This window comes from Arachis stenosperma, chromosome 10, assembly GCF_014773155.1.
Source record: "Arachis stenosperma cultivar V10309 chromosome 10, arast.V10309.gnm1.PFL2, whole genome shotgun sequence".
NCBI lineage: Eukaryota > Viridiplantae > Streptophyta > Magnoliopsida > Fabales > Fabaceae > Arachis > Arachis stenosperma.
The window spans coordinates 22,731,346-22,753,109 of NC_080386.1; the positions used below are offsets into that span (position 1 = coordinate 22,731,346).

At 33.3% G+C, this 21,764-nt stretch overlaps 1 protein-coding gene across 5 annotated transcripts; it reads right to left on the reverse strand.

Moving 5' to 3' along the window:
- Nucleotides 1–14,790: 14,790 nt before the first annotated feature.
- Nucleotides 14,791–21,576, reverse strand: LOC130955774 (tRNA nucleotidyltransferase cca2-like). Of its 5 annotated transcripts, none has more exons than XM_057882730.1 (16): nucleotides 21,222–21,575; nucleotides 19,945–20,150; nucleotides 19,729–19,865; nucleotides 19,464–19,581; nucleotides 19,108–19,163; nucleotides 18,934–18,983; nucleotides 18,715–18,813; nucleotides 18,472–18,581; nucleotides 18,199–18,326; nucleotides 17,353–17,419; nucleotides 17,126–17,209; nucleotides 16,605–16,667; nucleotides 16,316–16,463; nucleotides 15,678–15,836; nucleotides 15,229–15,323; nucleotides 14,793–15,133 (listed from the first exon to the last, which is right to left on the reverse strand). In XM_057882730.1, the coding sequence occupies exons 2-16, from the start codon at nucleotides 20,095–20,097 to the stop codon at nucleotides 15,029–15,031; spliced, it is 1,572 nt and encodes a 523-aa protein (XP_057738713.1). In that variant the 5' UTR covers nucleotides 20,098–20,150; nucleotides 21,222–21,575; the 3' UTR covers nucleotides 14,793–15,028. The 5 variants fall into 5 exon arrangements, with proteins under 5 accessions (XP_057738715.1, XP_057738713.1, XP_057738714.1 ...); XM_057882733.1 differs by having other exon boundaries at nucleotides 14,795–15,133; nucleotides 19,945–20,079; nucleotides 21,222–21,574; XM_057882732.1 differs by lacking the exon at nucleotides 17,126–17,209 and having other exon boundaries at nucleotides 14,791–15,133; nucleotides 21,222–21,576.
- Between the last annotated feature and the right edge of the window lie 188 nt (nucleotides 21,577–21,764).

The following is a 21,764-nucleotide window of genomic DNA, read 5'->3' on the forward strand; positions in this document are numbered from 1 at the left end:
CATAGGATACATGTAGATCGCTTACTCCAGTAGACACCACTGAGAAAATCTCTCGTATATCCAGAACATCAACAGCAGAGTGCAGCCGACGATGTCCGTGACGCCTCGGCGTACCGTTGAGCACAGTGACCGGTACGTACAGGCCATCATGGCCAACCCCAAATTGGGCTTAGTTGGGCTAACATGATCAGATCCTCCGTCGCCCTCTCTTATCTTGTTTACACTTTGAACGAGATAAACTTCCACGTATGTCGTTTACATGGTAAACGAGATATACACGTGCCACGTCTACGTGTCTTATTTCATTTACACTGTAAATGAGATACGTATAGGTCACAAATTTCGATAATAAATTTTAAAATTATTTAATTCGATATTATTACATTTATTTTATTTATTAAAATAAAAAATCAATTAAAAAGGTATACGTCAAAAGTATGCACGTTTGCATTTTTTATCGGTCTTGGTAGTAATAAATATTTTTTATCAATAATAACAAATCTCATTTTGTACATTTAGAAAAAGATTTAAATAATTTAAAGGAGAGCAATAGCCAACAACGGTCAATAGTGGCATAAATCTTCTATTTATTGATTATGTAGTTCTTAATTAATTCTACATTATTTTTATAAAGAAGAGTTATATAACCAAGTAAAATATCAAACTAAATCCAATCAAATTGTTATTAAAGGTTTGAAATTTATGTGCACCTCTTCTTCGCTCATGTTACTGCTGCATTTTTTTTCTCCCATATTGTTGTTGCTGCTTCTCCTTTTTTTCTTCCTTCTCCTCCATCTTCATCATCATCGTTATTATATATCATCATTGTTATTATTATCGTCATTATCATCATCGTTGTCATCTTCTTCTTCTTTTTTCCCATCTTTCTCTTTCATGATCGTCGTCATCACCACCATTTCCATCTCCTCTTCCTCTTTTTTTTCTTATTTAAATTTATTCGACCTCCTCCTTCCCTTTCCTCCTCCTTCTCTTCCATCACCATTATTATCATCATCGTCTGTCTTTTTCTTATATGTAGAACAGTTCAAATCCAGAATGTATCGAAATTCATTAATGGTAGCAACACACAAACAAACTTAGTTTAAAATAAGTTTAGATCCAAATTTAGAATGCACCAAAATTAAATCTAGAATACACCGAAATTACTTAATGATGACGTTACACTAATAAATTCGGTTCAAAATAAGCATAAACTAATTTCTTAGTATTAAAAAAAATTAAGAGGTAATTTGTTTGTTGGTTAATTATTCGTAACATAATTATAAGCAACAAGATTTTTGGAAGCTTCATATCTCACATATTTCTTGTAATTTTTCTTGTGATTATCTTATCTTTTGTGGTTAATTATTCGGAACATAATTTATAAGCAACAAATCTAAACTCAGGAATGTGGAAGTTTCATATCTCACACTTGGTATGACCTAAAATATTGAACAAGATTTTTGGCACTCATAATTTGATTAAGCTCTATTTATTACTTATTAAGTTTTTATGTCACTTATTTTTCTATTCTTTTCCTAATAATGGTAACATGATAATTCTTAACTGTTAAACATACTTTTAGATTCTATATAGACTCTAAAGCACAATAATTAAAACATTTTCGATCCTTTCTTTTTTTGGCTAATTTAACTTTTATATTTATTAGAATATGAATATTTTGCCAAGGCACCTTCTAAGAAAGTTGATCATACTGGTCGCTAATACGATACTTCTGGAGGAGAGAAAAGATGCCGTTCGTAATCCTATTTTTGTTTTAGCTTTTTTTATCTTTGTTATCGAAGAAAATCTCGTACCCTAAAACACCTTATATAATATGTATTCTTTATGTACTCTCATTAAAAAATAATTACAATAATAAGCTTATTATTGATAAAAAATAATTTAAATAACAAAAAATAATTACTGATAAAAAATTTGTCTGTTGTATTTTATTAAATTTTTAAAAGAATTATTTTCAATGTTATTATTATTTTCACTAAGTCATCAAATCTTTTTAATCTTTTTAATATAACTAATATTTATAAGCAATGAACCTAAAGCTTAGAAATGTAGACGTTTCATATCTCACACTTGATATGACCTAAAACATTGACAAGATCTTTGGCACTCATAATTTGATTAAGCTCTACTTATTACTTATTAAATTTTTATGTCACTTATTTTTCTAAACTTTCCCGTAATGTTGGTAACATGATGATTCTTAACTGTTAGACATATTTCTAGATTCTATATAGACTCTAAAGTACAACAATTAAAACCTTTTGGATTTTTTTCTTTTTGGCTAACTTAATTTTTATATTTATCCCATATGGATACTTTGCCAAAACACCTTCTAAGGGAGCTGATCACACGGGTCGCTGATACCATACTTCAGGAGGAGAAAAGAGGTGTAGTTCGTAATCCTATTTTTATTTTAGTTGAGCAGGTATTTTTTTATTTGTATTATTGAAAAAAATTTTATGCTCTAAACTGTTCAAGCTGTGATGTTAAGAGAGAACAAAATAAGTTCGTCTCATTGTTGAAGAAAATGAAAAATTTCCTTAAAAATTATTTGTTGAGTTATTACATATTATATACTATGTACTCTTTATATACTCTCACTAAAAAATAATTACAATGATAAACCTATTATTAATAAAAAACATAATCTAGATAACAAAAAATAATGAGGGATAACTGTATTTCAATAAATAAAAATGCTATATTTTATTAAATTTTAAAAAAATTATTTTTAATGTCATTATTATTTTCATTAACTCATCGAATCTTATTCATCTTTATAATATAACTAATATTTATATTTCATTCAAAATTATATATCTTAGTTAGTATTTATAGTGTAATAACTTACTTTGGTATTAAAGGATTAAGTTTTTACAATATTAAGGTATTAGGATATATAATTTATTTAAAAAAATTAAGAAATTAAACTAAAAAAATTTTAAGTAGTTTGTGTATTTTTAAAAATAAATTAAATATTGAAGGTGACTTCTTGACACTATTTAATTAAAATTTTTATAAATTTAGGTATAATAACTTTTAGAATTTTATAAATATGAGTTAAAAGTACATTTTAAAATGAGTTTAGTTAAGCTACCCAATCCAATATTTATGGTGTATTTATATTTGTACTTTTAGAAGTACATTATATAGATTAGTATTGTAGTGTAGTGTGTAACTTAAAAATATAAGTAGGAAGTGTTACTTTTTTTTTAATTATGGTTTATAATTTAATATACTAAATAAGCCTCAAGAATATTTATTATTTCAAGATTGTATAGTTTTATTTTTAATCTGTAAGTTAAAAACTTATAAATAATTTTTGTTAATTTCAAAATTTTATTATTATTTTGTAATTTCCTGAGTTATATAGCTTTTAAAAATTCTCAATAATTTCTTAGAGTTATATTATTTTTCTATCATATATTCTAAGTGTAAAATTTTGCAAAAAAATTAATAGAATTTATATGTTAAAAAAGTCAAATTCTAATCGAATAAAAATATCTAATATATAAATAAATAAAATTTAAGAGATTAAACTAAAATAAGTTTAATTGTTTAGGTGCTTTTAATAATAAAATTTTAAAAGGTGACATCTTGAAATTCTATTTCATTAAAATTTTATAATTTTAGGGTCAATAAATTTTGAAATTTGATATCTGTTTAAACAAATTATTTTCTTTGTGAATATAATTTTAACTAAGTCATCAAATTCAATTTTCATGGTGTAACTAATATTTGTAATTTCTTTAAAAGACACCATATAGATTACCATTATATATATTCTTGGTGTAAAAACTTAAAAAGATATAAGTATGAAGGTTAATTTTTTTACAACTATTAATTAAGGTATATAATTTAATATATATACTAATAAGCAAGTCTCAAGAACATTTACTAGCTATTAGACAATCATATGATTCCGGTTTAATTCTTTAGTTAAGAAACTATACATAATTTTTTTAATTTAAAATATTTATTATTACTATTTTATAAATTTTTTGAGTTATATAATTTTTAAAAAATATTAAATTATTTTTTAAACCAATTATTTCTTTTCCACTATCATTTTTACTAATTCACCAAATCCAATTTTCATAATATAACTAATATTTGTAAGTTTTATAAACATTAATATATTAGTGTCACATTCAAGGTATAGTTACTTAAAAAAATAAGTAGAAAGTGTTTTTTTTTTTTACAACTATTAGTAAATAAATTTAATATACTGAAAAGTCATCCTAAAAAATATTTATCATCATATAATTGTATAATTCCAGTTTAGTTTTTTATTAGTTAAAAATCCATAGATTATTTTTTGTTATTTTAGATAAGTTTTATTATTATTTATAAATTTCTTGAAATATATAGTTTTTAAAAAGTTATCTTCGTTAATACTTATGGTTTAGTGACTTAATATATCTTAATATATCACATACATTTGTTTTGTAATCTTTTTAAATCAATAAAAAAATTAGCTATAACAACTATATATTTTCTTTCATTTTTCACGGTTGTCATAGGCTCATAGTATCTATAAAATATAAGTTATGTTTCATAAAAAAAAATAATTAAAGAAGTTGTCTTGTCATTAACATTTATAGTGATTAGTTTAGTCATGCCAATTTTAGAATTCCCTAATTAAGTGGAGGATTTATATTAAACTAGATTTACTACATTTTTTATCAAGTAACAAATTCTTGCAATTAAAGAGAATACGTAATTCTCATATTTATTGATTCTGTATAGTTCTTAATTAATTCTATTTATTTCTAACAATAATATTAGTTAATAATTTTCGATTTTCCTCACAAAAATTTATTTCGTAATTTTTTAAATTAAAAAATACATTATTTATAATGACTATTTTCTTCTATTTTTTATGGTTGTCGTAACATCTGTGGAATGTAAACTGGGATTTTTTATTTTAATAAATAAAATAAATGTAATAAATATTGAATTAAATAATTTTAAAATTTATTACTGAAATCTGTTACCCACTCTTTTCTCGTTTACACTGTTAATGAGATAATTTTATACGTATCTCGTTTATAGTGTAAACGAGATAAGATATGTGGACGTGATACATGTATATCTTATTTACACTGTAAATGAGATACGTGTAAAATTATCTCGTTCACAGTGTAAACGAAATACGTGTAAATGTATCTCGTTTACAGTATAAACGAGAAATAGTGAGACAATTTTTTAGTAGCTATAAAATGATGTCTAATCCTTAGCATTCTCCACATTCATTTCATATCTTCTTCTATCCCCTTTTTTTCACAAAAAGAAGGCAACAATGGCTAGTAATAATGTATACAGAGATGTGTGTGTTTACCCCAATTGTCGTATGAGAAATGGCGACAATGGGGTGATATTTGAGTGTGAGAATCTGATTCTATTGCGCACTCAGCGTGTGAATTCGTTGTCCGAGTTGAATAGTTTGATATTGAGCAACCTTGGTAGCACAAAAACGAAGGAGGTCGGAAGGGTAAGATATAGGTTGCTGGCACCATTAGGTAATGGAGTTTTCCGATTTTGACTATTTCGACTTCTTGGGGACGAGCATGTGCGACTCATGTTCGACATCCATGGGAGAATCATGGCAGAGCAAGTGATGGAACTTTCTGTCGTGGTTGGAGATATTGGTGGTGGTGGTTCTGTACACTCGATCTATGTACAGGACGACCGACCTCTCGCACCACCACCCATTCATGTCGACATTCCAGTGGAGGACATGGAGATGGGTAAGGAAGACTCTGATGAAGAGTACGTTGCCGATAGTCGCGCTAGTGATTCTTCTAAGGGGGTGATGACGAGGAGTTCGTACCAGAGACATCTGTCGAGGCAGCTTTGTGCTATGCCTTGCCTCCTCCCCACCCAATTCCGACGCCATCAGATGTATCAAGTCACTATTATAGGTTGGATCTGGACGCCATGCATGAGAGAACTCTGTTTTTCAATATGGGAGAGGAGGATTAAAACCTAGACGGTGGGGTAGAGCTTTGGGTCGGCCATAGATTCAAATGCGGAGATGCAGTGATGCAGGGTGTGAAGAACTACAGTATTCGCTGAAGTGCTGAGTAACGGGTGATCGAATCGGACCGATTGAAGTACCATGTGCAATTTCGTCAAGCTGCAAATGACTGTCCATGGAGTCTCCATGTTGTCCTTCAACAAAACCTCAGATACTAGTGAGTTCAAGTTTAATTGAGGCATACTTACTCATTTATGGTTGCCATATATGAAGTACTTTTGAACCATGACGCCTATCCATGGTTGTTTTATTTCACCAGGGAGGTCTAGAGGGTTGGTGGAATGCACACTTATTTAGCACCCATCATATCCCAGGACAATCGACAGCTGGACAACAGTCTCATCTGCAAGGTCATCTTGCCATTGATACAGTCCAACCCCTCCGTCAGCATCTCTGTCCTGCAAGGTGCGGTCAGACAGAATTATCACTTCAAACCCTCATACAGAAAGGTGTGGATGGTAAAGCAGAAGGTAATTGCTTAGATATATGAGGATTGGGAGGATTCATACAACAAGGTGTCAAAAGTACTTCAGGCGTTGCAGAGTTGTTTCCCGAGAACTATTTGTGAGCTACGGGCAGTACCGTACTACGATGGACACCTTCTGGTTTGCGACTGTAGCATGTTCGATAAAGTATTTTAGGCTTTTCCATCCTGTGTTGAGGCTTTCAAGCATTGAAAGTCGTTTGTTTTCGTCGATGGCACTCATCTATATGGCAGATACGATGGGGTGTTGCTTATAGCAGTGGCACAAGACGGCAACAGCATTATCATGCCTATTGCTTTTGCCATTGTGGAGTCTGAGAGTATCGAGTCGTGGTCATTTTTCCTAACTAATTTAAGACGTCATGTCACCCCCACAAGAAGGTCTACTGGTTATCTTGGACAGATCACAGGCCATCAAGGCTGCACTCAGTGCCGATGATAGTGGTTGGCATCCTCCTAGGGCGTTCCACGCTTACTGCATCAAACACATGGCCGCTAACTTCATGTCTCGTTTTAAGTCAGTCGAGGGCAAGAAATACCTTATAAATGCTGCTTACAGTCCAAGCAAGGCGAGGTATGCGTGGTACATGGATGCCTTGAGAGGAGTGTTTCCGGGGATGGCGGATTGGTTTGGTCATTTCAACAAAGAGATATGGCTGCAACATTGCGACAGTGGTAGGCGGTTTGGTCACATAACTACAAATCTGTCGGAGTGCATTAATGCAGTTTTCAAGGGTACACGATACTTGCTGATTTATGCCATCGTGCGCATCACGTACGAACGGTTGCAGAAGTTGTTCGTCACAAAGTGCAGGGAGGCACAGTCACAGCTGGCTAGTGGAAACCACTTCTCCCAGTGGATGATGGCAGCCATTGAGAATAACAGAGAAGGCATCCCGAAGATGCGTGTTACTCATTGTGACAGGCGGGCTTCCATGTTTGTCATAGAGGAGTTAGAGCCGTTGGAGGGTTGGTCGCAAGGTTCCTTCCGTGTCCGGCTTTTAGAGGGTACGTATGACTGTGGCCTCTTTCAGTCTCTTCACTACCTGTGCCTCCATACCCTTGTCGGGTGTGCCGCCGCTAGCATCGAGTGGGCCCCTTATGTTTATCCAGTTTACAAATAGGAAGCAGTCTTCAAGGTATACGAGATGGAGTTTTCACTGATACCGGATGAGTCCCTGTGGCCGGAGTGGTATGGGACGATGCTCCGTCCTAATCCACTCATGTGCCGGAAGGCTACTAGGAGACTCGTGTCTACTAGATTTTGGAATGACATGGATGAAGTTGAGCGACAGGAGAAGCAGTATGGCCTCTGCAGGCAAGTCGGTCATACTAGAAGGGTTATCCTAATCAACCCACAGACAATGCTTAGTGTAGATAGTACTTTTATGATGGTTTCATCCTTTTATTGTAGTCGTTTATTCTTATTGTTGTTATTTCCTTTTATTGTACTTGTTATATTATATTCTGGTTGGCATCATATATTCTAGCTGTTTTCTATCATATTACAGTTGTGTACTCTTATAAGACGTATAATAGAAAATAATAGTATTATAAAATTTATGAGGCTATCAACAAAGCATAATAATAATAATAATAATAATAATAATAATAATAATAATAATAATAATAATAATAATAATAATAATAATAATAATAAACAAGAATGTAATAAAACAACAACGGTTTACAATACAACCTCCACTGAGTTTTTCTTTTTCAATTATGAAAACAACCGCGTTATAAAATTACTACATATAACCAAATGCAACATAACTATAATAAACTACTTGAAGGTAATAATAAACAACAACATTATACAATAACACATCAGCGGTGGTGGGGATCCTGAGAGTGGCACTGGTGCCCGGTAGCACATAGTGGAGGCTGCGTCTGGCGCTGAGGTTGGGTAGATTGAGGGTCTCCCATAGGCATGTGCTGCATAGCAGGATCCTGTGGAGGTGGTAGAGGAGGTAGAAGAGGTGGGATGTAGAACTTTTTGGAGTACGGAACTGGGGCATACTAATGTAACTGAGGCTGACGATGAGACGGTGGATTTGACGGAGGGGTAAATAGTGGTCGTGATGACATTAGCAACATACCGTAGTCGTATGACGGTGGTGTGGCAAACAGGGCACCCGGACGAACCCTGCCCCATATGACGATCCAGATGCAGGATATATTTGTGGCATCCATGCCGAGGTATACGCGAAATCAGATGGATGCTGATACTGTTCGGCATCCTGCTCCCTCCCAGTCTGGAATGACTGCTAGGCATTGCATCGAGGCCAGGTTAGTGGTGTGAAGCTGGAAGGCATTGTCGAAGAATATCTCATCAACTATTTGCTCCTTCTGATGGCTGGTGGATGACCATGCATCACGCCAGCGGGGTGGTGATGTGTCCCAGATGGCCCGATGCTGCGGCTCTCCTGAACCGGATGGAGTACGCGGTGTGTGGGCTGGAGGTGCAGGTTTATCCTCCCTGTCTGATGGGAGGTCTTCATGGTCCTCCTGTCGGTCGTACTCTACCTCCTCGTCAGACTATACATCCAGCTGCACTCGACGAGGCCTGACCTTTTTCCTCCTAACCCCCTCGCTCGGTCTGCAATTTTTAGCACCCATGTCCCTCCGAGCAGGTCTCCGAGTATCCATCCTAACCTCAATCGCATGCCTAGCCCCGATTCAGCATGCCCCGGGAAGGTGGAGATCGTTCCTCGGCTAGATGGCAGTGGGCTGTACGTCGGCGGGTAACTCGACGAGTTTCGGATCCTCCAAAACCTCCTCGCCTGAGAGGTGCCTAACATGGCAAGCCCCACGCCACCAATCGTAATACTCCTGGGTCGGCTTGGTGTCAAACGTATGTACAATGGAGATCCTATGGCCGGATGGAAATGGCTACGCCATCTCTCGTACCAATCGTGATGTTTGTCAGGCCATCACACATCCTCACCTTGGCCAGTGGATGTCAAGAACTTGTCAGAAAAAATAAAGACAAGTAACTAGTCTGACGGGGTTGACCGGGGCACATATGTTGATTGTAATAATTTAACTCTAAACTCAGTAAAGCAAAGATAAATAAGACATAAGCGATACTTGTCAAGGATGATTGGAGTGCTAGACACTTGTTGCTCTCCATTGAATTGCCGTTTCACTCGATCAACCTGGTGAAACTGTACAACATTGAAGCAGACAAGGGGAACGACTGACATCCATGTCCCCCACTTTTCCTCTTCGACGAACCAAGGAGGGAACAAAGCCTGCAGAGCAGGGTCATCATACGGCCTCCATACAAACTGAGAGAACCATGACATAACTAATAATTAGCACTTATAAATGAATGCAACATAAAGGACTAAAATGAAATTGTGGTGGTGTTAAACATTGTACTAACCTCATCGAATCGTAACCTGCCGATTGATACTCTCCATCACAGGACCTTGTCCTCATCCTGATCTCTGCTCTACTGTTGTAGTCCAACCAACTTGATTCCAATCAAAATAATAAAAGTAGTTCATTATGCAGACGGTCGTAAGAAGTTACAAATTCATAACTAAATAAAGACATAAACAGTTGTTACCTCGCAATCATAGGATACATGTAGATCGCTCACTCCGATAGACACCACTGAGAAAATCTGTTATATCCAGAACATCAACAGCGGATTGCAGCCGGCGATGTCCATGATGCCTCAATGTGCCGCCGAGCACAGTGACAGGTACGTCCAGGCCATCACGGTCGAGCCCCAAGTTGGTCTAACATGATCAGATATCCTCCGTTGCCCTCTTTTATCTCGTTTACACTGTGAACGAGATAAGCTTCTATGTATCTCGTTTACAATTTAAACGAGATATACACGTGTCACGTCCACGTGTCTTATCCCATTTATACTGTAAACGAGATACGTGTAAAATTATCTCGTTCACAGTATAAACGAGATAAAAAAGGTCACGAATTTCGATAATAAATTTTAAAATTATTTAATTTAATAATTATTATATTTATTTTATTTATTAAAATAAAATATCCATTAAAAAAGTATACGTCAAAAGTATGCACGTTTGCATCTTTTTTATCGGTCTTGGTAGTAATAAATATTTTTTATCCATAATAACATAATCTCATTTTGTACATTTAGAAAAAGATTTAAATAATTTAAGGGAGAGCAATAGTCAACAACGGTCAATAGTGGCATAAATCTTCTATTTATTGATTATGTAGTTCTTAATTAATTCTACATTACTTTTATAGAAAAGAGTTCTATAACCAAGTAAAATATCAAACTAAATCCAATCAAATTGTTATTAAAGGTTTTAAATTTATGCCACCTCTTATTCGCTCATGTTATTGCTGCATCTTTTTTTTCTCCCATATTGTTGTTGCTGCTTCTTCTCCTCCTTTTTTTCTTCTTTCTCCTCCATCTTCATCATCATTGTTATTATTATCATTATTATCATTATCATCGTCTTCTTCTTCTTTTTTCTCATCTTTCTCTTTCATTATCGTCGTCACCACCACCATGCCACCACCTCCATCTCCTCTTCCTCTTTCTTTTCTTATTTGAATTCATTCGACCTCCTCCTTCCTTTTCCTCCTCATTCTCTTCCATCACGATTATTATCATCATCGTCCTCTTCTTCTTATATGTATAACGGTTGAAATCCAAAATGCACCGAAATTCGTTAATGGTGGCAACACACAAACAAACTTAGTTTCAAACAAGTTTAGATCCAAATTCAGAATGCACCAAAATTAAATCCAGAATGCACCAAAATTACTTAATGATGATGATACACGAATAAATTCGGTTCAAAATAACCACAGACCAAGTACACCTTAGTTTAATCCAAAATGCATCGAAATTACTTAATGATGACGACACACAATAAACTCAATTTAAAACAAGCACAGACCAAAAGTGCACCTTATTTAAATCCAAAATGCACCAAATTACTTAATGATAACTCAAAATTCCTCCTCCTCCTCCTTCTTCTTCATTATCATCATCATCATCTTCTTTTCTTATTCATCGTTTTCTTTTTGCTTTACTTTCTCATAACTCTTCTTGTTTTACTCCTTTAATAAGAATAAAAAAAATTAAACAAAGAAAAAGAAGAAACACATAATGCTGTAAAATTACTAAGAAGAGAATAAACCTACATTCATTCAACTAAATAAGATTGCAATACATTACAAAAATGTTCATTCAGGTATAATATGAGAAGCAATGCTCCTAAAAAATGAAATAAGAGTAACAAAAAAAGAAAGAAAGAAAGAAGAGAAAAAAATGCAGCATTAAAGAAGATATTTTTGTATTTTTGTAGCAAAATTTTAGTATAAAAACTATGAAATTTATACATTATTCTTAAGAAATTTCGGTGTTATTTGTTCTGATAAATTTTGTATAATTCAAAAACTTTTCCTCCTCTTCTTCTTGATCTTCTGCTTCTTCTTCTTCTTCTTTTTGATCTTTTTCTTCTTCATTTTCTTTTTATCATTCTATTTTCTCATAATTCTTGTTATTTTACTCTCTTAGAGGAATAGAACCAAAAATAAGAGAAAAAAAATTAATGCTGCAAAATTATTAGGAAGAAAAGGAAGAAAAGAAAAAAAGCGCAATAACAATAGTAATAAAAGAACGATAGAAAAAAAAGCACGACAAAGAAGAAGAAAAATATAAACATTCACGTTCACGTTAATATGGCTGGAGAGTTAGAACGTGTATTCACAATCGTACTAATAAAACTAATTTTTGTTAGAGTTAGACCAACTTAATTGGATTTAGTTGTTAAAAAAACTTAAATGTATAACCACACTGTTTCTGATAATATTAGTTATTGATTTTTGGTTTTTTTCACATAAAATTTTATTGTAACCTTTTTAAATTAAAAAAAAGACATCAGTTAAGCCAATCGTTTTCTTCTATTTTCATGGTTGTCATAACATCTATGAAATGTAGGTTGTATATTATAGAAAAAGAATTAAAGAACTTATCCTATGGTTAGTGTTTACAGTAGTTAACTTAGTCAGGTCAATTTCAAAGTTTACTAATTGAGATAAAGTATTTATATTAAACTAGATTTACTACAAATTTTCTTGCTCAAGTAACAAATCTTTGCAAATACAAAAAATATGTAATTCTTCTATTTATTGATTACGTATTTCTTACTTAATTCTACAGTATTTCTAATAATATTATTTAATGGTTTTAATTTTCTCAAAATATATATATATATATTTCGCAACCTTTTTACATTTAAAAAATACATTGGCTATAACAATCGTTTTCTTCTCTTTTTCACGGTTATCATAACATCTATGAAATATAGGTTGTGTATCGTAGATAAAGAATTAAAGAAATTGCCTTGTAATTAGTGTTTAGTGGTTAATTTAGTTATGTAAATTTTAGAATTTACTAAGTATATGGCGATATTAAGGATTATAACAACAATAGAATTCTGTAATATAAAAAGCCTTTGATACTATTGAATAGTAGCATGTCGTCAATTCAATTATTGAGTAACTAAAACGTTAAGTTATGTATCCTACATTATAATCCTGAGGTATAACTCATTTTCCGACTGTGTAACCAAACTACTTCTTGTTTAAGAATTTTGTTTTTAAATAAGAAATTGCACCATAGCTGTAGTATACCAAGAAATCTTTGAGAATTTAACATGAAATAGTAAGTGTTATCCTTTAATTTTTTCCCCCCTTCAATTATAGTGAAAAATGTTGTCGAAAATAGAAATGTTCTTCTTTGCAGGTATAATACAAGAAAATAATAGTGCGTTTTAAAATTTATGGTTCTATTTTTAACTATAATGATTAGTCACATATGAAATATACTAATCTATATGTTGCATACACTTTTATTTACGTGTGAATGTTTCATCACATACAATTAGGGGCGGATCCAAAATATTTTAGTAGCGGGGTAAAAATAATACACAAAAATAATAAAAAATAATACAAATAAATTTAAATAAAACTAAATATATTAATTAAGCTTTTAATAATTTAATTAACTGATCAAAAAATATATTAATTTAAAAATATTATCTTCTTATTTTAATATTTAGCAATGTTGCAAATAGTTAAAAAAATTTATAGAGATTAATTTGAATGAATCAAAGTGTTCCGATGGTTACTTAAAACTGGGTTGTCTTTGGGCTTGTGAGTGAGTGAGGCCCAAATTCTCAATGGAGCGGATTCTGACTTATCCCGTGTCCAATGACCGTCGTCCGAGTTGTTTGTGAGAAAGTAGAGGTGGTATATGCAAAATATTCCGATGCCTAATTAAGCAGGGGTCTTAGCAGGCTTTAGTGTATTGGAACTTAAGTATACCTAAGGAAAGTCAGTATATTTATAGGCAACGTGCCAATAATTACCGTTGGAGTAGTTCCACTTTTGATGATGGATAACCGTCTCTTTATCTTAGGATTGTTGAGATCTCTCTTTCAGAAGTGGATGAGATATTAGGAGTTAGTTATAACTCCTCTAGAAAATAGTCATCAAGTAGCGTTCTTATCTGACCTCTCAAAAAGTCGGTCATACAGTAGGTGTCTTTTGAGCTTTAATAGATGTTTTTTGGACTTGACTTATATTTTTGGGCCTGATAAAAACACAAACTTTGATTCTCTATTATAAGGATGTAAGAGAAACAAAATATTTAAAATATTAAAATTAAAATCAAATAATCACAATGCTCTTATATATCGGTATAAATGTCTAATATGTTTCTATAATATTCTGTGAATCTGACTGTAAAAAAATATATTATATACTAATGGTTTCATCTATTTTTGAAAAGCTAAGTTTGATTTTAGATAATTAACTAAGTAGTTAATGTCAAATTATTATTATTATTATTATTTAATTCGTTTCTTTTAATCTCAATAAATTAAATTTATATGATTCAATACTTTTTTATCATGGTATTATTATCTCATAACATAATTTTTTCTAACACATAAATAATTTTTTTGAAGTATTAGACAAACACATTATTACAATGAAGACATTATATCAATACATACACATTTTTTTATTTTTTTTCCTAAAGTTCAATGGGGCAAATATCCCCGACCCCAACATGAATGACCCGTCCTTGCATATTATATATCATTATGTCATTCAATTTTATTTTGATTATTTCTACATTTTTTTCTATAACTAATTTAATATATAAAAAGGATTGCTTAAAAAATTTAGATGAACTATTTATAAAGTTAAATTTTAAATAATAATTTATCTCAATAAGTAATATAAATACATATCTTTATAAATAATGAGATATATTCATAATTCATATATCATGTTTATATACATAAATACTTTCATCCTAATTGTGAGCTTCATACAACATTCACAAGCCATGTGTGCATTAAGTGGATTCCCCGTATCATCCAAGGCAAAGGTGTTCCGATTTCAATATCGGTGACATGGTATGGAACAGATAAATGATCAAAGGCATTCCGACCTCACTCCAACTTTACCCGCTTAGAATTGACTTCTCTTAACCAGTCAATGCATTCCTCAGTAGTTCTAGAAGGATCGACAAGTTGCCATGCCATTGATTTTTCCTTCTGCAAGTGAAAATGATACATTAAAACCTCAAATTTAGTCAATGTGCAGTGTGCATGACTGTGGGAACAAAAATGCAGTAAACAAAATGACTTACCCACTCCTTAACGAGTGGTCCTTCTTTAAGCTGTAAGACATTCATAATATCTTCGCCACTGATCAATGGCTTCACTTCCCAAACTTTGTCGAGGCCTGTTATCCACCAAAATATGTTAACATTTTACCTACCGTGAGCTCCCAATCACTTCATCTTACTCAAGCCATCCATGCTCCTATTTTGGTTAACTTCTTTACATAACTTCACTTAAAGTGGTGAAAATTATAACTAAAACAAAGCCAAGCATAGATGGAACAAAGAAAAGAGATATAACTTCAAATGCTCCGCTAACAAGGATTATGAATATGATGTAGAACAGGTAGATGCTGCAGTAAATTTCCAGTAAAAGCTATACACATCTTAAACATTCATTCTTCAAAGGATGCAAGCAAGAGACACAAGCATCAATGCTACAAGTTAAACACGTATCAAAGACTAATATAGCTCACCTAGTTTTATTATAGAACTCTCCACTGTATTAAACAGATCTCTTCGTTTGTGCAATTGTGAGGATTCATCCTCAGTGTCGTTAATGCCAATGGGATGTAATAATATGGATACCAATAGTGCAACTCTCCATAAATCTTTAATCTCCCTCAAGAGAAAACCTAAATAAATCAAATATAAAATCTTGGTCATCTCAGATGCAATTCATAATGTAAAATAACTTAGCAGTCACACCCTAGAGAAACGGATGCAGAAGAGCTGGGTGGGCATCACATTACAAAAATACTTCCACTATCCCTTTCTTATGTTTCCTTTCATTTAATTGAGGTAATCAAGCTAAGTCGCTTCAAATAGACTTACTTAACAAGCAGAGTGTAGATTGTGGCTTGAGTGAAGTGCAAATACTATGTAGGAAAAAACAATTAAAAAGTGAAAATAAGGGGAGTGTCCATGGCTAAGTTCCACTAGAAAACTCAATAATTTAGATGAAAATCACAACATAGTAAAGCATAATAAAATTAGCATACAACACAACTTACAAAACTAGCAAAATGAATTGACTGAAGATTGAGGACAACATGAGCTAAGAAATAAAAAGGCATAATGCCAATACTAAGGTAGCAGACCAAGAACAATGTACCTGTTTGAACCCGGACTCTAGAAGCAATAGAGACATCATCAATCAATCCTCTCATCCAATCAACATCATCAGGTTGCAAATCCTCATTAGATGCAAGACAAGGAATCAACGACAAGAATTTGTGCGATGCTCGGTGTAAATCAAGCACCTGGATTTTGAAACACAAATACAATTATAAAAACATTAACCAATAGAAACATCAACCAGATTCTGAAAAACTGAAGTGATTTATATTACAAACATTAGAACTCTGTTATTCTGGTTGTACTAAGGGTAAATGGGAACTGACCATTTTTGCATCCTCGCCTTTTTGCTTGAGTGAGTCAACAATAATATAATTGACAACAGGAACCTATAATTCAAAATAACATGTTATCCTCATAAACCAGCATGTCATTTGGAATACAAGAAAACTGACTAAAGAAACTGCATTATATAACAATATTAAAATGTTCCTCATAAATAAGATTTCACGGATAAAATCAGCTTGAGTTTTCAATTGAGTATCAGATAAAACTTGAGCTCAATATAAACAATCCTTGAAATGAGACAAACAGTCCCTCTCAAGTTTGTCTAATAGTGTGGTTGTCATCTCTACTTGTGTCGCATGGCAGTCTAACTAAATATAGATTGTGGTTTCTACAGGTCTAATATGAAATACTCCAAAACACCAACTAAAGGGGGGGAAAAAGAACAAAGCAACACACTAGAGTTCTAATTTAGACACTTTGCTAGATGTATCAAGTCAAAGCACAAAAAGAACATTACAAATTCAAAAATAGTATCACATAGAATGGACGAGACACATACCATCTTCGCTTTCTTAACTTGGTAAGTGGTATTTTTAAGTGGGAGGAACAATGCAGCAAAAAGTAAAAATCTCCTTTCTTTGTCCTAAGTAACACAAAGGAATCACTTATCATGACCAAATATAATCAAGCAATCCAAAAATGATAATCGAATGACAACAACTTCCTATTGTGACAACAATAAATGTGAAAATGGATTATGGTAAAAATGAAAAACACATTACTCACTTTAAAGGTTGACTCTTTGAGTAAATGGATAAGGTTCCATGCAGTGTCCAAGTAAGCAACGCAAAGCCTGGATAAAGTGAAAGAATTAGCTGATCAACATTGCCAAGAAAAATAACCTTTGTATCTTGTGCAAGTAAATAATAATAAACAAAATAGAGAACCAAAAAGGAAAAAATAGGGTTTAGCCATTTAGGTAGTGAAGGCATAAAAGTGAGAAAAGTGACTCTTCATAATTTGCTCAACTACTACTGTAGTATTGCTAGTAAACCAAACAATTTCTTCTTATCCACAGGTTTCGTGGGTCTTCCCTTGGGCACTTCATGCCATCTGTCAAGTTCAACCAATGTCTGATCTTATATCAAAAGTTAATTGAATATTAGAGCCAAGAAGAGCCACAAGCATTTATGTAAAAAATTGATGCATCTCACATCCAACTTATGGTTTTCACCTCTATTCCTTTTCATAAGATTTGGTTTTGCAAACATCTCCATGTATTTCACAAGGCTTTCATAACATGTAATGTGATGAGGGGAAAAGAACCAAAAAAAAAAAAAAGAGAGAGAATGATTAGGATTGTGTTTGTGAGTACAATAACAACACATGTCTCAAAATATTATAATGATACTTCTTTCAAATTTGAAGTTCACAACAAATATCTAAGGTTGCTAGTGGTGCACTAACTACTATTGTTTTTCCTTTTTTTTTTCCGGGTAAAAGTGGCAATAATATTCAGCTAACTCTATCTCCGTGTGCAAGATGTGGTTAAAACTAATTAAAGGATTTGCGATCATTCTACACCTTTTAACCTATTAAAGAAAAAAAAAAGAAAAAAAACTGCAAACTTACCTTTCACATCCATCTGGAATAGCAGGTTTAAACACAGGAGGAAGACTGAACACATTCCAAAACAATGTCAGATCACAAATATGAGTCATTGCTTTGACAGCTTGATTTCCAGATATCATAAGATCAACCTACAAAATAAGACACAAGAGCCCATAGATGACTAAATTTTCAATTTTATACATAAGCTATTTCCTTTTAAATATCCAATAGCATTCCATAATTGAAAACCACTTCCTAAGTATCCATATTGAAGGTGGGAGGGTTAGCACATACCTCTTTTCCAATGCGCTCTTTGCTAACTTTAGCAGCTAGAGCATCTTTCACATCATCACATGCAGCAGCTACTTTCAGATCTTCATCTAGAGTGAATTCAAATCTAACACCTAAATATAATAAAACATCTCTCTTAAACAGAGCTGGAAACCTAATTTAATCTTCATATAAAAGCATACCGGGAGGGAAAAAAACGTTTACAGGGTATACAAAAATGCAAATATCTTCAAAATTAAAGTATACCAAATCTAATGGCTCGAAGAACTCGTAAAGGATCATCAAGAAAGGTGGCCTTTGGAGGTAAAGGAGTCACTATCCTTCCGGACTTAAGGTCTGAGATCCCTGCAAAATGCCAAAGAAATTGTTACATGTGGAGATATAAAAAAGAAATGTGTGGAGGGAAGGGGAAGAGGGAGGATCAAGTAATTCTTATACTTGTTTTGGCAATAGATCAATTCTAACCCCTTTTGGTATAATCTTCAACCGAGTCAGTGTGGATATTGTAGAATAAGCTGCCATGCACAACCAAACAGCTTTAGGAAACTATCATCTAATATGTCTAAATGGGGAATCAAACCAACATTCACAGAAAAAAAAAAATTAGGCCATAGCCTAGGTATAAAAACACAAAGGTACCTGTTAATTGTCAAATCCCTCCTACATGCATCCTCTTCAGGTGTGCCAAAGCTTTGCTGTTAGACATGAAGAAAAACTTTATTCGGTTGAACTTGACTTGGTCATGCGGAGAATACACACAAGCAGACATTGCAATGATAGATAATCAACATGTTCATGTTGCCATAAAATTAACTTAATAAACAAGGAGAGTGCAAAACACAGAGGAAATTCACCTTCATCGATAACAAGACAAGACATTCACGTGAGTCCAACTAGGAGGAAATTACATCTTATCTTACATGACAATAAATCAAAAGAAAAGAAGTGGAATATGCATATAGCAAGAATACCATTAAGTGTGTGCGGTAACATACCTTAGAAGGAATACGGCTATTCTCAATATACTCTTCACTCCTTAAGTTGACAAAATCAATCTGCATATCAAACCAACGCATCGTTGCTGTCTCCAAATGTTTAGACCGGTCAGGGTTGCTGCCAAAAAATAAAAATGTCATTTATGTTCTATTCTACATTGCTTCAAAGAATTTAATTTTCATGACTAAACAGAGTAAAACATGAGAAACATACAATAAAATTGTAAAAGAAAGCAATAAAGAAGAGAAATTGGGAGGAACATACGACTTAATCTTGCCATCACCCCGAACATCTTTACCTTCACCGATGGACACCAAGTACTCCTTCACCTTATGGGCAAACTCGGTGCCCATCATATTGTCAAGAGCGATATCGATGTCATAGCAATCCTTCGCCAGGAGCTGCAAAACCAACCAAAATCAAACCCCAAACAGAAAAATTAGGGCTAAAGAGCTATCTACAGTTAGAAAAGGGGGGAACCTTGTCACGGACCCAGCCGCCGGCGACGCGGACCTGAGTTTGGAGGTTGAAGTGGCGGAGACTGGCGAGAAGCCTATCGAAGATCCTGCGCTCGATGTCGGAAAGTTCGATTTTGTCCCTCACCTGAAGAACGTGCTGAGGGGCAACCGACATTGGTCGCAGGCGCAGCAGATTAGAAATGACGGTGTAGAGATAGTTGTTGTTATCTTGTTGGATGGGGAGAGTTTAAGAGAAAGCAAGGTTGCGAGAACCGGTCAATAAACTGGTGAAGTTATTGGTTCAATGGTTTATTGGTTTGACAGAAATTTAACTGAGGTTTAACCGATTTATTTAAACATAAAATAAAATTATTAAAAAATCTATATATAATTTTAAATATATAAATTCAATAATTTTTAACCAAATAAAATTCAAAATTTCACTTCACATAATAAATCATTCATAATTTAATATTAGAAGTTCACAAACAACTTCAAACGTCAAAGTTCGTAGCTAAAAATAACCAAAACACACATGGTGACAAACACATAATGTTTTACTTTCAAAAGAAATATTAACAAATAAGTTTTCAACTAATCAAAAGATACAACTCATCAGATTTTTCTTATCACAGTAAAATATTGCCAAGCTGGATTAGATTTTCCTAGGTTTTCTTCTAGAAGAACCAGTTTGAGATTTTTGGACAGCATTGAGAGCATTATCTTATGGCGGTTGATCACTTTGTGATGGTTTCATCTTTAACATACAACAAAAAAAATCATGAACAAAATTAATTCAGCAAACAAATTTGACGGAATGATGAACAAAATTAACTCAACCAAACAAAATTAACTCAGCAAACAAAATTCAAAATCCAGCTAACAAAAATCAGAAAGAAAATTAAGTAATTAACTAAATTAAATCATTCCTATTCACAGAAGATAAGATATTCAAAACCAAAAATCATGAACAAATAAAAAATTTCAGAACTAGTAATCACAAGAATGAACAGCGCAAAATTCAAGCTAGAATACACAAATAAATACTACAAAATGATTCCAAGTCACAGCAAACAAAATTCAAAATCCAGCTAACAAAAATCATGAACAAAATTAAGTAATTAACCAAAATAAATTATTCCTATTTCCTAGTCACAGAAGATAAGATATTCAGAACCAAAAATCATGAACAAATTAGAAATTTCAGAACCAGTAATCACAAGAATGAACAGCGCAAAACTCAGGCTAGAATACACAAATAAATAAATACTACAAAATGGAGAAAAGGAGAAGACCTACCTGAAGCACGAACAGAACGAACAGAGATGTCAGCGGCGAGGGAAGCACGAAGAAGTTCTTGACAGTGACGGTTACGGTGACAGTGACAGTGACGGAGGCACGGTGAACACAGAGAGACCGCTCACGAACATAGGAGACAACGTCAAGCTCCTGCGACGGCGCCGAGCTTCCACACACGATGCCTGTACATGCGACGGGGCTGGTGGGTTGAAGTGGCTGCGGTGGTTGACGTTGATGCGGGCTGCGGGCGGCGGGGCTGGATCAATCGGTGGCTAGGGCTGGAGTTGATTTTTTCTTTCAATTTTAGAGAGGAATGGGGCTGCGGTGCATTGGGGTAATGGGTAGTTTGATTTAGGGTTTTCAGTTTTTTTTTAATGTAAAATGCTGCCGTTTTGGAGTTTGTTGTCAAACTGAAAATTTTCTTAAAAAATCGGTCAGTTTAACCGGTTCATCGGTTAACTTCCACTGACCGGTTTTTTCAAACAGATTTATGTGATCAATCAAACTTAGGGGTGGAAACAGGTCAGGTCAGGTCAAATTTTG